General features: G+C 44.7%; 1 protein-coding gene across 1 annotated transcript in view; it reads right to left on the bottom strand.

Moving 5' to 3' along the window:
- The window catches only part of LOC109938255 (breast cancer anti-estrogen resistance protein 3 homolog), an 87781-nt gene extending 77446 nt beyond the window's left edge, over positions 1-10335 (bottom strand). Inside the window, exons 1-2 of the mRNA XM_048602129.1 lie at positions 10184-10335; positions 2139-2463 (exon numbers count right to left, since the gene is read on the bottom strand). Of these exons, the coding sequence (XP_048458086.1) occupies positions 2139-2455 (317 nt within the window). The 5' untranslated portion in view covers positions 2456-2463; positions 10184-10335. The remainder of the gene's footprint in view (positions 1-2138; positions 2464-10183) is intronic.
- Positions 10336-14687: the final 4352 nt, after the last annotated feature.

Below are 14687 nucleotides of genomic sequence, written 5' to 3'. Positions count from 1 at the left end.
ATCAGCACCATTTGTGACTCCTCAAATGCTGAAGCAGTCCATGTTCAAACGCACTAAGATCAGGACAGTATCCAGGTTTGGGCTGACAAATGGAAAGTAACATTCATGCAACACAATGACCATATCCTATAAGAGATGATCTAGCCACAGACCCTTGACATTCAACCATCACTGAATCCCCCACTATCAACATCCTGAGGATTACCATTGACCAGAAACTACACTGGCCTCACCACATAAACACAATGGCTACAAGCACAGGTCAGAGGCTAGGAATAATCCAATGAGTAACACACCTCATGACTCCTCAGAGTCTGTCCAATATTTACAAGGCACAAGTCAGGAGTGTGATGGAAACCTTCCATTTGCCTGGAGGGGTGCAGCTCCAACCACACTCAAGAAACTTGACAACATTCAGGACAAAGCAGTCCACCTGACTGGCACCGCATCCATGCCCTCCACCACCAACGTTCAGTCGCAGCAGTGTGTACTATCTACAAGAAGCACTACAGAAATTCACCAAAGCACCTCAGACAGCACCTTCCAAACCCACAGCCATTTCCATCTAGAAGGACAAGGGCAGCAGATACATGGGAACATCACCACCTGCAAGTTCCCCTCCAAGCCACTCACCATCCTGACTTGGAAATATATCACTGTTCCTTCATTGTCACTGGGTCAAAATCCTGGAATTCCCTCCCTATGTGCATTGTGGGACAGCCTCCAGCAGGTGGGCTGCAGCTGTTCAAGAAGGCAGCTCAACTCCACATTCTCCAGGGCAACTTGGAATGGTCAATAAATGCTGGCCCAGCCAGCGAAGACTATGTCCCACGAGTGATTTAAAAAAATCGCCCTCCTATTCATCTGAATTTGATGATCCTTTTATCTTCAATACTTTTCACTTTCTTGGGCTATTTGGCCCAGTGTTAATACTGAATGGACTCCACCAGGGAAAGCTATATAGAAGAAGTGTCCTGAATTATTTTAATAATCTCATTATATTCTGAACACAATTAGTTCCAGTTCCTCCACAAGGCTATTTAATGCCTGCCAGTCAAACATGGTTGAATTATACAGGGGAGAGGACAAGGTTAATACTTACCATGTAATACAAAACACAACCAAAGGGCTCTGTGGTGCAGTGGTAGTGTCCCTACCTCTGAGCTAGAGGCCCCATGTTCAAGTCCTACATGTTCCAGAGGTTTGTAATGATATCTCTTTTGATCAGGAATTTACCTACAAAACCCAATGATGCTTGACAGCGAAACAAACAAATTAAACCTAACTGTGTCCTGCTCATTTTATTAAAGTAAGTTTATTTTATTGTAAGCTGGGAATTCAGGATAAGTATTTAAGAACAGCTGAAAAGAGACAGAAGTGGCAGGATCAGAGCAGAGGAACTCGGATTAGATTTCATTTGGATAGACCCTATCCTTAGTCAGAAACAATAACAGAAGTTGCTGGAAAAGCTCAGCAGGTCTACCAGCATCAGTGAAGATAAAATCAGAGTTAACGTTTCAGGTCCGGTGACCCTTCCTCAGTTCTCCGATTTTTCTTCACAGATGCTGCCAGACCCGCTAAGCTTTTCCAGCAACTTCCGTTTTTGTTTTTGATTTACAGCATCTGCAGCTCTTTTGGTCCCTATCCTTAGTCATCTAGCCAAGTACTGAGGATGCCAGATATTGTGTTAAGCTATGACAGCCCTCTCCCCATCCTACACGTGGTTCAAAAGTGGAGTTGGCAGTGCCAAGGACAGTGCCCACCTTATTCCTTCAAGGAATGCAGTTCGCTGCAGCTGATACAAGGGGCAGAAAAACTAGTGATTACTTTCTTTGGCCAGCTGGTTATTTGATTCTTGAAGAAACCCAGTTTAGTTTTTAATAGTCTCTGAGCTGTACTAGAGCTTCCCTGACAAAAAATATGCACACCTCACGACCAACCTAGTCACAGAGAGTTGATGCACAGTTTGGCAAAGCTACTGTTAATAAAACACTAAAATGAATTAGGCCCTACGAACATCTCAATGATGGTGGATTTTAGCATACAAGCATCTTCAGGCAGACACGCTGAGCGGTACCTTTCACAGTTCCATCCTGATGTCCCCATCCCACTCCTGGTGTATTGGCGTAATCACTTACCTGGAATGGAATTCTGGGACCTCTTGTAATGGCTGCTCCTCAATTATGTCATTAGACAATGACATTTTGTGTAACTGGGTTGGTAAAGATTGTGGATGGTTTCCTATGGGACTGTATGTGCCACCAGGTATCATAGACACCTTCCTGTTTTTCTTTCTTGGCAGTGTGCCATGAATGGAAATACTCTGGATTGAGCTGGAAAGCTGACTGGTGAGAGTGTCTCTGATATTGAGCACGTCCATCGAAGATTGGAGCAAGCCCTTACGACTGGCTTGGATCTTACGAGGTAAGCTGGCATAGTTTCCTGCAGCCATCATCTTCAGCTCTGCATTTAGAAAGACAAGCAGACACCATTAACAAACCAGGCAGCAGTTAATTAATACACAAAAAAAGCTATTAAGACTTCATGCCAATTAGAGCCCATTAGTGACATCTAACAGCAATGATGAACAGCTCACTCTACAAATGATCTTTGAGTAACTCCAAAAGATCTGACAATTTTTGAAATCTGACTTGGCAAGAAGTTCAGAAGTAAGGTTTGACAGCGATGATTTGGTTCTGTTCTGCCAGTCTGGGTCATCGGAGTTAGACCTCTTTATGTTCCTGCTCTATCCAATCAATAGAAATATCTTTTTGTTTTAAAAAGAAAGGTCCTCTACACTTTGCTCCTCTTCCAGGGGTAGAGTTTTGACATTTTGACATTTTCTCCATTGGCCATCACTGGCCTGAGCATATCTAGAGCAAGAATTGATGGTGGGTGTTGTGAAGTTGACTAAACTGCCCTGGAGTCTCCAGCAATTCAAGGTGCATTTCCCAGACACTGCTGGAAACAATTTGTGTTAAAAATTGTGTGTTTGTGGCGTTCTCTCTAATTGACTGCATTGGTTTATAAATATAAATGTATATAATTTCAAATGGTATCGCTCAGAATCACTGAAGTATTACAGTGCAGAAGGAAGCTATTTGGCCCATTGTGCCTACACTGGCTCTCCAACAAGTTTTATGACTTAATGCCATTCTCCAGCTTTTTACTCCAGACCCTTGCACACTGTTCCGATTCAAATAACCATCCAATGCCCTCTTGAATGCTTCAATTCCTCCACTACATTTCCAGGCAGTTCTCACATCACAATCGCTTCTTTTCCAATCACTTTAAATCTGTGCCCTCTCATTCTTGATGTCTTTCTGAGTGGGAAGTTTCTCACTATCTACTCTATCCAACCCCCTCCTGATATTGAAACTCCTTATCTCCAAGAAGAACAGTCTCAACTTAGAATCATAGAATCCTGACAGTGTGGAAGCAGGCCATTCGGCCCTCTGAAGAGCATCCCATCCAGATGCACTCCATCTCTGTAACCCTGCATTTCCCATAGCTAATCCACCTACCCTGCATATCTCTGGACACTATGGGTAATTGAGCATGGCTAATCCACCTAACTTCTCCAACCTATCCTCATAACTGAGAATTTTCATCCCTGAAACCATTCTTTTAAATCCCTTCTGCACTCTCTCCAATGTGATCACAATCCTTCCAATAGTGCGGCACCCAGAACTGAACACAATACAAGTATCTTAAACAAGTCATCACCTCCTTGCCCTTGTACTCTATGCTCCTATTAATCACTCTGAGGGCTCTGTGCGCTTTATTAATCACACTCTCCAACAATCCTACCACCTTCAATGAATGTGCAGATATACACTCAGATCGCTCTGCCCCTACACTGTCTCTGGAATTGTGCCCTATATTTTATATTGTTTCTCCATGTTCCTCCCACCAAAGTGTATCACCTCACACTTCTCTGCATTGATCTTCACCTAGCACCTATCCACACCACTCTAAAACTCACACCTCGAAGACAAGAGGCACTTCAGGGCTTCCCAAACATAACATCGACCCCAGCCAAACTGAAACCAGGTTTTCGCCTTAATGACTACTGACCAACAGCACTGACTTCAATAATCATGAAGTGCTTCGAGAGGCTGGTGATGGCCCACATCAGCTACAAACTCCCAACCTGCCTCAATCCCCTTTACCTACTGACATAACCGGTCCACTGAGAATGCCATATCCCTAGCCTTACGCTCATCCCTGGAACATCTGGACAACAAAGACATCCGTATCAGACTCCTGCTCGTTGGCTACAGCTTCACCCTCCACACCATTATCCCCTCCAGACTGATCTCAAACTGCGTGACCTTGGTCTCAGTTCTGTCCTCTGCAATTGGATCCTCAGATTTCTGACCTACAGACTGCAATCAGTGAGGATAGGTAACTGTACCTCCTCCACAATAATACTCAACACTGCATGCTTCCTCAGCCCCCTACTGTACACTCTGTACACACACGACTGTGTTGCTAAATTCCGAATGGACACCTTCTACAAGTTCGCTGACAACACCACCGTAGTGGGATTGATATCTAACAACGATGAGTCAAAATGCAGAAGGGAGATAGAGAGCTTGGTGACTTGGTACAATGAAAACAATCTGTCTCTCAATGTTGGCAAAACTAAAGAACTGATCATTGACTTCAGACTATATCAACGGAAGTGAGGTTGAGAGAACGAACAGCATCAAGTTCCTCGGAGTGACGATAACCGATGACCAGACCTGGACTTCCCATGTAGATGCAACAGTCAAGAAGGCACAACAATGCTTCTTCTTTCTCAGGCAGCTCAGGAAATTTGTTGTGTCCATAAGGTCCCTTACCAACTTCTACAGATGCACCATTGAAAGCATACTGTCCGGGTGCATAACGGCCTGGAATGGCAACTGCTCTGCCCAGGACCGTAAGAAACTATAGAAGGTTGTGTGCACAGCCCAGACCATCACAGAAGCCAACCTTCTATCCATGGACACTATTTACATGGCTCATTGCTGCGGAAAGGCGGCCAACATCATCAAAGACCTATCACACGCCGGTAATGATCTCCTAAACCTCTTCTGTCAGGCAGAAGATACAGAAGCCTAAACACATGCACAAGCACGTTCAGAAACAGCTTCTTCCTGGTGTTATCAGACTGTTGAATGGACTGTAGCCTCCAGTAATGTAACCTGCAATGTAACCTGTATGCTTCTCAGTCTTTTTGGGATCTGTACATCCTTTGCTTGCTGTGATCTGCCTGTACCACTTGTAAACAAAGCTTTTCACTGTATTTTGGTACACATGACAATAAAATCAAAATCAAATCAAAATCAAAAAGAGTTTGAGACAATAAGGTGCAGAGCTGGATGAACACAGCTGGCCAAGCAGCATCGTAGGAGCAGGAAGGCTGACGTTTCGGGCCTAGACTCTTCATCAGAAATGGGGGAGGGGAAGGGGGTTCTGAAATAAATAGGGAGAGAGGGGGAGGCGGATAGAAGATGGATAGAGGAGAAGATAGGTGGAGAGGAAACAGACAGGTCAAAGAGGCGGGGATGGAGCCAGTAAGGGTGAGTGTAGACTTTCCATATCAAGCAGATGTTCACCTGCACATCTGCTAATGTGGTATACTGTATCCGCTGTACCCGGTGTGGCCTCCTCTACATCGGGGAAACCAAGCGGAGGCTTGGGGACCGCTTTGCAGAACACCTACGCTCGGTTCGCAATAAACAACTGCACCTGCCAGTCGCGAACCATTTCAACTCCCCCTCCCATTCCTCAGACGACATGTCCATCCTGGGCCTCCTACAGTGCCACAATGATGCCACCCGAAGGTTGCAGGAACAGCAACTCATATTCCGCTTGGGAACCCTGCAGCCCAATGGTATCAATGTGGACTTCACAAGCTTCAAAATCTCCCCTCCCCCTACTGCATCCCAAAACCAGCCCAGCTCGTCCCCGCCTCCCTAACCTGTTCTTCCTCCCACCTACCCCTCCTCCCACCTCAAGCCGCAGCCCCATCTCCTACCTACTAACCTCATCCCGCCCCCTTGATCTGTCCGTCCTCCCTGGACTGACCTATCTCCTCCCTACCTCCCCACCTACACTCACCTTTACTGGCTCCATCCCCGCCTCTTTGACCTGTCTGTTTCCTCTCCACCTATTTTCTCCTCTATCCATCTTCCATCCGCCTCCCCCTCTCTCCCTATTTATTTCAGAACCCCCTTCCCCTCCTCCATTTCTGAAGAAGGGTCTAGGCCTGAAACGTCAGCTTTCCTGCTCCTATGATGCTGCTTGGCCTGTTGTGTTCATCCAGCTCTGTACCTTGTTGTCTCAGATTCTCCAGCATCTGCAGTTCCTACTATCTCAAAAAGAGTTTGTTTGCTTTCATATTGGTTTGGAAAGGTGATGTGTCGCAGGCTGTTGACCAATAATGGGAGATCCTGGAGGTCAGAGATCCTGGGACGTATTGGCTGACCAATGGTGACAAATGTAGAGGGGGGAAGAGAACAATGACCCTCCCATTCAGGGGGTTCTCACTGTGACAGACAAGGTCAACACAGCATGGTGCTGCAAATTCCAAGGGAACTGATACATAGTTAACGTGGGTGGCCATCTCCACATGTCATTGAGTTTTCAATCGGAATTCATTTCCTAACAACACTCTCAGAGTTACCCACATCAGCAGCTGTTCAAGAAGACGGCAACCATCTCCTTCTCAAAGGGCAATTAAGGATGGACAGCAAAGATTGGACTTATCAGTGACACCCACACCCCATGGATTAAGAAATAATGGGTAATAGCACAGCAGTCACAGCTTCCATCATTTAATCTCCACCCACCAGCAACAAATATTTATGCAAGAGCTTTGAGAATATGAACACTGTGTTGATATTCCTGGTAACTGTGCTAAATGATTATTTTTCATCTTTGAGTCCAGACAATTTCTACCAGTGGGCTAATCAACTGTGAAAGTAGCACAGTTAAACCTGGCTCGACATATCTCCTAGCTTTCAACATTTACTGTGAGTGTAAGAACTACATGACTTTTAGCTTCATTCTTTCAGTGGTTCTCAGGCTGCTGGGGTCCTGAGCAGATTGTCATTGATAATGAAACACTTGCCTTAGTGATCAGGAGTGAGGTGCACCAATAACTTTCCTTCTGCCACACAAGTGGTTATAGAGACAGAAGTAGATTATTCAGCCCTTGAGTGAATTTGGCATTCAATTGGGACATCTGCTTCTTAACTCCATTTATCTGTCTTAGCTCCATTTCCTTGCCTGACAAAATAATTATTATTCATCTCAGTTTTTAAGCACTCATTTGACCCACAGGCCAACAGCCTTTCTGGAGGAGAGATCATTCAGCATAGTCTCCTATAGGATTGGCAAATCAAGCACAGGCCAGGAGTGAAACCTTCTTGGATTGCAAGGCTCAGTAGTCCCTCAGACAATGGGTACACACACCTATGGTAATCATAAAGTCATAGTCATACAGCATGGGAACTGAGCCTTCAGTCCAATTAGTCCACACCGACCATATTCCCAAGCTAAAGTGGTCCCACTTGCCTGCATTTGGCCCATATTCCTCCAGACCTTTCCTATTCATGTACTTATCCAAATGTCTTTTAAATGTTTTAACTGTACCAGCATCCACTACTTCCTCTGCCCGTTCATTCCACATATGAACCACTCTGCCCTTCATGTGTTTTTTAAAACTTCCTCCTCTCACCTTAAAAACTATGCTCCCTTGTTTTGAATTCCCCCAACCTAGGGAAAAGACCCTTACTATTCGCCTTATCCATGCCCTTCATGATGTTATAAACCTCTATAAAGGTCACCCGTCAACCTCCTATGCTCCAGTGAAACAAGTCCCAGCCTATCCAAGACAACAAGGTGCAGGGCTGGATGAACACAGCAGGCCAAGCAGCATCATAGGAGCAGAGAGGCTGACGTTTCGGGCCTAGACCCTTCATCAGAAAAGGGGTTGAGATCCTTCAGAAAAAAAGTTCCTACTATCTCTGATTCGATTTTAACCCCAGCCTATCCAGCCTATCTTTATAGCTCAAACCCTCCATTCCTGGCAACATCCTGGTAAATCTTTCCTGAACCCTCTCTAATTTGATTGGAGTTCCAGTTCTGAGGAAGGGTCACCGGACCTGAAACATTAACTCTGTTTGCTCCTTCACAGATGCTGCCAGATCTGCTGAGCTTTTCCAGCAACTTCTGTTCTTGTTCCCGATTTACAGCATCTGCAGTTCTTGCGGTTCCAGTTTAATAGTATCTGTCCTATGGCAGGAGGAACAGAACAGGACACAGTATTCCAGAAGAGGCCTCACCAATGTCCTGTATAACCTCAAAATTTCTTTCCAACTCTTATACTCAAAGGTCTAAGGATTGAAGGCACGCGTGTTAAATGCCTTCTTGACCACTTTGTGTACATGTGATGCATATTTCAAAGAATTATGTACCTGAACCCTTAGGTCTCTTACTTTAGCAAATCTGAATTTACTCCTTCGTTAACTGTGTTAATAGCCTTGCGTGTATTGGTTGGAATCTTGCTACATTGCAACCTCCCCAGAAGTGACACCATTACATCCTGCTTCATTCCAGAGGCAGTACGTTAAGATCTGTGATTCTAATTCTTAGATAATGGAAAAGTCGTAAAGGCAGGGATCAGTCTCCCAGACTCTGACCTCAGACATAGTCATTATAAAAGCAGCTTCCGTCTTTCTGAGAAATTAAAAGACAAATCAAATTATTTTGGAGCCACTTCATATAGAAAACACTGCATTTCTGGAATCTGTCTTTTGGATACATTAACTAACCACCTGCATCTTACCTAGACTTACAGCAAACTTTAAAACAATCAACCAGAGATCACGAGGTTATATTTAGAGAAACAGCTTACAGGATTCAATCACACCACATTTGCATCTCGCTCGTCACTGTAATCAGCATCAAGAGGAGATTCACACTTGATTTTTTTTTGCTGCTATTTAAAGTTCTGGCGCAGATTTTTATCATTATAGATGGGAAATAGACCAAACCTTCTTCACACCTATAAAGCGAATCACAGATAAGCTTAGTCAAAAGTGGGAAACAAATTGCCACCATTTTATAAGTTCAAGACAAAGTTCAGACTCTACAGCACTTCAACCCACACAAAGAACTGTTGCAAAAAGGCAATCCATTCTGTGCAGAACAATGTTGAGTGGAACAAAGTTTTCTATAGTGTCACACTGCAACCTACACTGCTGCTGCCTTTTCAAATTTAACTGGAGAAAAATGTCTCCCAAAAGTCTGAGCCTCTCACCAAATACTTTTATTTCTAAAATCAACCGCTTCCAGAAGGTTTCTGTAGGTTACACAACGTATCCAACAATATTTTAGAAACCACCTAGTCTCTTTGCAACAATCCATAAGACATCAGGTCTGCTTCCCCAGCCTCTGAAAGAAAACACAAATTGAAAAGCTTGAAGAGAATTAATCTTCATCAATGAAGCTGGAAAGCACAGACAACTCCGTCAAATACAGTCCAGGGATCCCCTCAACTATGTACTTGAGAGATTTCCCAGCACTACTGGCCAGAGGAGTGTCTAACTGACACACCAGTCACACAGCAGTGTCTCACAAAAAGGTTAAGCAGTTTGCACTGACAGAAAATTAAATCCAGGCTCTTTGAACATTAGACAATCATTTAGCCAGCCACATTCACAAGGCCATGGATGCAGGACATTAACCTGAACTATGACCTTCACCAGGATAAAGGATGTGGGCGACAATTATCACCAGAGGGTGCCTCACGTTAAGTCACTGACAATCACTTTTTATCTTTTACTGAATGTTAATGTGGGAACAAAAATACAGGACAAGATTTTACAATGCTTCAATGCGCTCACAAGTTAAGCTAGCAAATAATGGTCACTTTGAGGTATGTGCTGAAACAGAGCAATTATGGAGAACTATGTAGAAAGCAGCAGTCAAAATGAAAATATTTGTGTCTCAAAGTAGCAACCTTTAAGCCATCATCTTTCAACAGCCCACAGCTCCTGCACAATGTGCTTTAAATTAACTATCTAAAGAGAAAACAGATGGGTCCTTCATTGGCAAAGACATTGTGGGACATAAAGTTAACAGGAGCTTTCAACAGCAGCTAACTTGAGAACCAATACCGACCTACCTCGAATAAATGGTGAGAGCTTTTCTTTTCAATGGAATTCCGTACACTGATTCCAGTGTCTTTCACACAACCAATGCTGTGTCTGCACAGCAAGATGAGCCTGGGGCTCTCTGCCAGATTACACATCAAAGCACTGAAGAATTATTTATGAAGTTCTGTTTCCCTTTTTACAAAAGCTCCCTCACCATCCCTCCATCTCTCCCTCCCTCTCCACAATCACAGATCCAAAGTTGCTGCTGCTGCCGGTGCGGAGCACAAACTTCTAAGAGGCAGGGCTCTGACGTCTGCGTTACTGCTTCCCAGCCACACCCCAGTGTGGGCACTGAGGAACCCAGTCAGAGCTGCGCATCTGACCAGCAATCACTATAAATCCATTAGCTTGTCACTGAACTTACTCAAACCATACTGCACCATTCCACAAGCAGTTAGGGCCCTGCCTGTTTTGATAAAAGCAATAAAGACTGGCCTCATGGCACCTACAGGAAGAAGGCTCCAGAAGTACCATCCACCCCCACCTTCACTCTACCCACACCCTTTTAAAAAGGCACCATAAATGTAATTCAGATATAAAACCTAACTAACTGAAAAAGACCTATGAGGGGAGGGGGGGGGGTGCGGTGAGGAACGGAGCTGATGGCACAAACTGCATTGCTTTACAGAGCACTGGCAGGCTTTCAATAGGCTGAATGGTCTCCTGTGCCCTTTTGATTCTATTACACAATATCAACTATTTGTTTCTGGATCTGCATTGTGAAGAGAACGTCACTCCCCACTGCTTCTTGCATTTTGTCCTTGAAAGACAAGGCTTGCTGAAATCACTCCCCCTTGCTGCTTTTACAACTTTTTAATGAATAAGAACATTTTTAAAACAGTAAGAAACACACAGCTGGCAGCATAAACCAATGATATAGTACTGCCCTGGATTATTGAATGTTGAAGCGCAGTTCAAGGTTAATCAGCCCATCAATTCTGCACTAGCACCCCAACTCTCTTTAACGGAGGTTCCTGCTTCCTGAGGGCTTACTGTTGTGAGGGGCATTGCCAAGTGAAATAGTGAGTCATACAGGCCAGGAAAATCCCATGCTCCATTGCCAATCTGGGACAAGTTCAACAACCTGAGTTAAAGCACCAGCTTGGTTACTACTTCCTTCTGGGCCCTTGGATCACACGACCAGGGCAATTGGCCAGAGTTCATGCTCCTTCCAGCTGCTCAGTAACTGTGAGTGATAAGTAGAGCTCAGGGGTGCACCTCGCATGGTGAAGTGGTAGTGTTCCTATACTTGGACTGGAGGCCCAGGGTTAAGTTCCACCTGTTCCAGGGGTATGTAACCACATCTCTGAACAGGTTGATTAGAAAGATAGGTTAAAAACTAGAGATCAGCCAAGACAAAATTGGACTTAATTTTTATGGTTCCCATTGCAACAATGGTCCCCTGACACCAGGGCCTGAAATTATGTTTCTGTCCACAGTCACAGATTCAAAGTTATTGCTATGGTACTGGTAGTCTTATCAGCATTCAACACACAATGAGTATGAGCATACTCATGGCTCAGTATGTCACCAATTCTGCCAATACCATCCAGTGAGGCCATCAAACTGGTTCAATGGACAGGAGGGCATGCCAGGAGCAGCACCAGGTCTAGGTAAAAGTGAGAGATAGTAAGAGCCACAGATGCTGGAGTCTGAGATAACACAGTATGGAGCTGGAGGAACACAGCAGGCCAGGCAGCATCAGAGGAGCAGGAAAGTTGACGTTTCGGGTGAGGACCCTTCTTCAGAAATGGGGAAGGGGGAAGGTGGCTCTGAAATAAAGAGAGGGAGGAGGGGTGGGATGGTGATAGGTGAGTGCAGGTAGGGAGTAGTGGGGATTGGTCCATGAGGTGGGAGGAGCGGATAGGTGGGAGAGAAGATGGACAGGTCGAGGTGGCAGGGATGAGAGGGAAATTTTGAAGCTAGTAGTGTCCACATTGAGACCATTGGGTTGTAGGCTCCCAAGGCAGAATATGAGGTGCTGTTCCTGCAGTTTCTGGGTGGAGTCGTTGTGACACTGGATGAGGCCCTCCTCTACATTGGTGAGACCTAACCAAGCTGTCCCAGTGCACTTACAACACTGGGATATACCCTAGAATATAGAAAATTATCCAGATGTTTCATGGCCACAGAAGTAAGACTAATCGAATCCAGCCAATTACCACCCTATCAGTCTACTCTAAATCATCAGTAAAGCGATGGAAGGTGACATTAACAGTGATACCTACATAAAAATAATCCACTCACTGATGCTCAGTTTGGGTTCTGCCAGGGGATCTGGCCTCTTGAAGTAATTATAACATGGCTTTTTTTATTTACCCATGGAACGTGGACATCACTGGTTGGCCAGCATTTATTGCCCATCCCTAGTTGCCCTTGAGATGGTGGTGATATGGTGTCTTCTTGAACCACTGCAGTCCACAGGGAGGGAATTCTAGAATTCTGACCCAGCGACAGTGATGGACTGGCAATACATTTCCAAGACAGGATGGTAAGTGGCTTGAAGGGCAATTAGCAAGGGGTGGTGTTCCCATGTACCTGCTGCCCTCGTCCTTCTAGATGGAAGGGTCTTTGGTGAATTTCTGCGCTGCATCTTATAGATGGTATGCACTGCTGCACTGACTGTAAGGGTTGGAGGGAGTGGGTATTTGTGGATGTGGTGTGAATCAGTCGGGCTGCTTTGTTGAGTGTTTTTGAGTGTTCTTGGGGCTGCACACATCCAGGCAAGTGGAGAGAATTCCATCACACTCCCGACTTGTGCCTTGTAGATGGTGGACAGGCTTTGGCTAGTCAGGAGGTAAGTTACTCGTCGCAGTATTCCTAGCCTCTAACCTGCTCTTGTAGTCACTGTGTTTATGTGGCAAATCCAATTTAGTTTCTGGTCAATGGTAACCCTCCGGATGTTGATAATGGGGGATTCAGTGATGGTAAAACCCTTGAATGTCAAGGGGCAGAGGTTAGATTGTCTCTTATTGCTGATGTTCATTGCCTGACATTTGTGTGTCACTTGTCAGCCCAAGCACGGATATTTTCCAGATCTTTGTTGCATTTGTACATGAACTGCTTCAGGATGGTCCAAACATATACAGAATACTAAATTCCAGAGGCAAGTGGAGAGTATATATGACATTTGACGTCACTGCATATGAAATCAAGGCAGCATTTAACTGGATATAGCATCAAGGAGACCTGGAAAAATTGCAGATAATGGGAAGCAAAGGGAAAATTCTCCACTCGTTGGAGTCATATCTGGTACAAACATCTCAGTCCCAGTACATCGCCTCATGGAATTCCATGGGGTAGACATTTTCTATCCAAACCGTTCAGTGATGTTATTAGACACCTCTGGCACAGATGGGGCTTGAACTTAGGCCTCCTGGCTCAGAGATAGAGTCACTACCACTGTTCCACAAGAATCCCAGGGCAATGTCCAGTATTCAAACATTTTGAGCTGCTTCATCAATAACCGCCCAACACTAAGGTCAGAACAGGGGATGTTCTTTGTCGATTGCACAATATTCAGCATCACTCACGACTCCTTAGATACGGAAGCCATTCATGTCCATGTGCTGCAAGATGTAGACAATATTCAGGCTCAGGCTGATTAAGTAGCAAGTAACTTTTACAAGTCATATTTTGTGCCTTGCAATGACCAAGTCCAACAAGTGAGAACCTAACTAACTCCTCTTGAATTTAAATGGTATTATTGTTGCTCAATTCCCCCAACATCAACCTCCTGGGTGTTACCATTGACCAGAAATCTAACTGGATCATATCATTACTGAATCTACAAGAGCAGGTGAGAGGCAATGAATCCTACAGCGAGTAACTCAACTCATGACTCTTAAAATCTGTCCATGGGGCACAAGTCAAGACTGTAATGGAATACTCTCCACTTGACTGGTTGAATGCTCCTCTAACAACACTCAAGAAATTCAACGCCATCTAGAATAAAACAGCCAGCTTGATTGGAGCCTCATCTTGATTGGAGCTTCATCATTCAGCACCTCCAACACTGATGAATGGGTGCAATGTACAAGATGCATTGGTACTTTCACTTTCTAAATAGATTATTAAGAACAAAAACTGGAAAGTTATGCTTGACCTTTGGAAGGCTCTGGTTAGTTCTTGTCAGCACACTTAGGGAAGGATATGAGGATTCAGAAAGGATCCAGACATGATTTTCCAGAATGGTTCCAAGGATGAAAGGCTTTCGTGACAACAGTGGGTTATTTTTACTTGATCACAGGATGTGGGTGTCACCGGCTAGGCCAGGATTTATTTGTCTATCTCAGAGGGCAGTTAAGAGTTAACAACATTGCCGTAGGTCTGGAGTCACATGTAGGCCAGATCAGGTGAGGATGGCAGATTTCCCTCCCTAAAAGACATTATTAAATGACGTAACAAGGTGCAGAGCTGGATGAACACAGCAGGCCAAGCAGCATCAGAGGAGCAGGAAGGCTGACGTTCCTG

The sequence above is a fragment of the Rhincodon typus genome, chromosome 10 (assembly GCF_021869965.1).
Source record: "Rhincodon typus isolate 14 chromosome 10, sRhiTyp1.1, whole genome shotgun sequence".
Taxonomy (NCBI): Eukaryota; Metazoa; Chordata; class Chondrichthyes; order Orectolobiformes; family Rhincodontidae; genus Rhincodon; species Rhincodon typus.
Note: the sequence above shows the minus strand (reverse complement) of the source record. Positions and strands in the feature narration are given on the sequence as shown.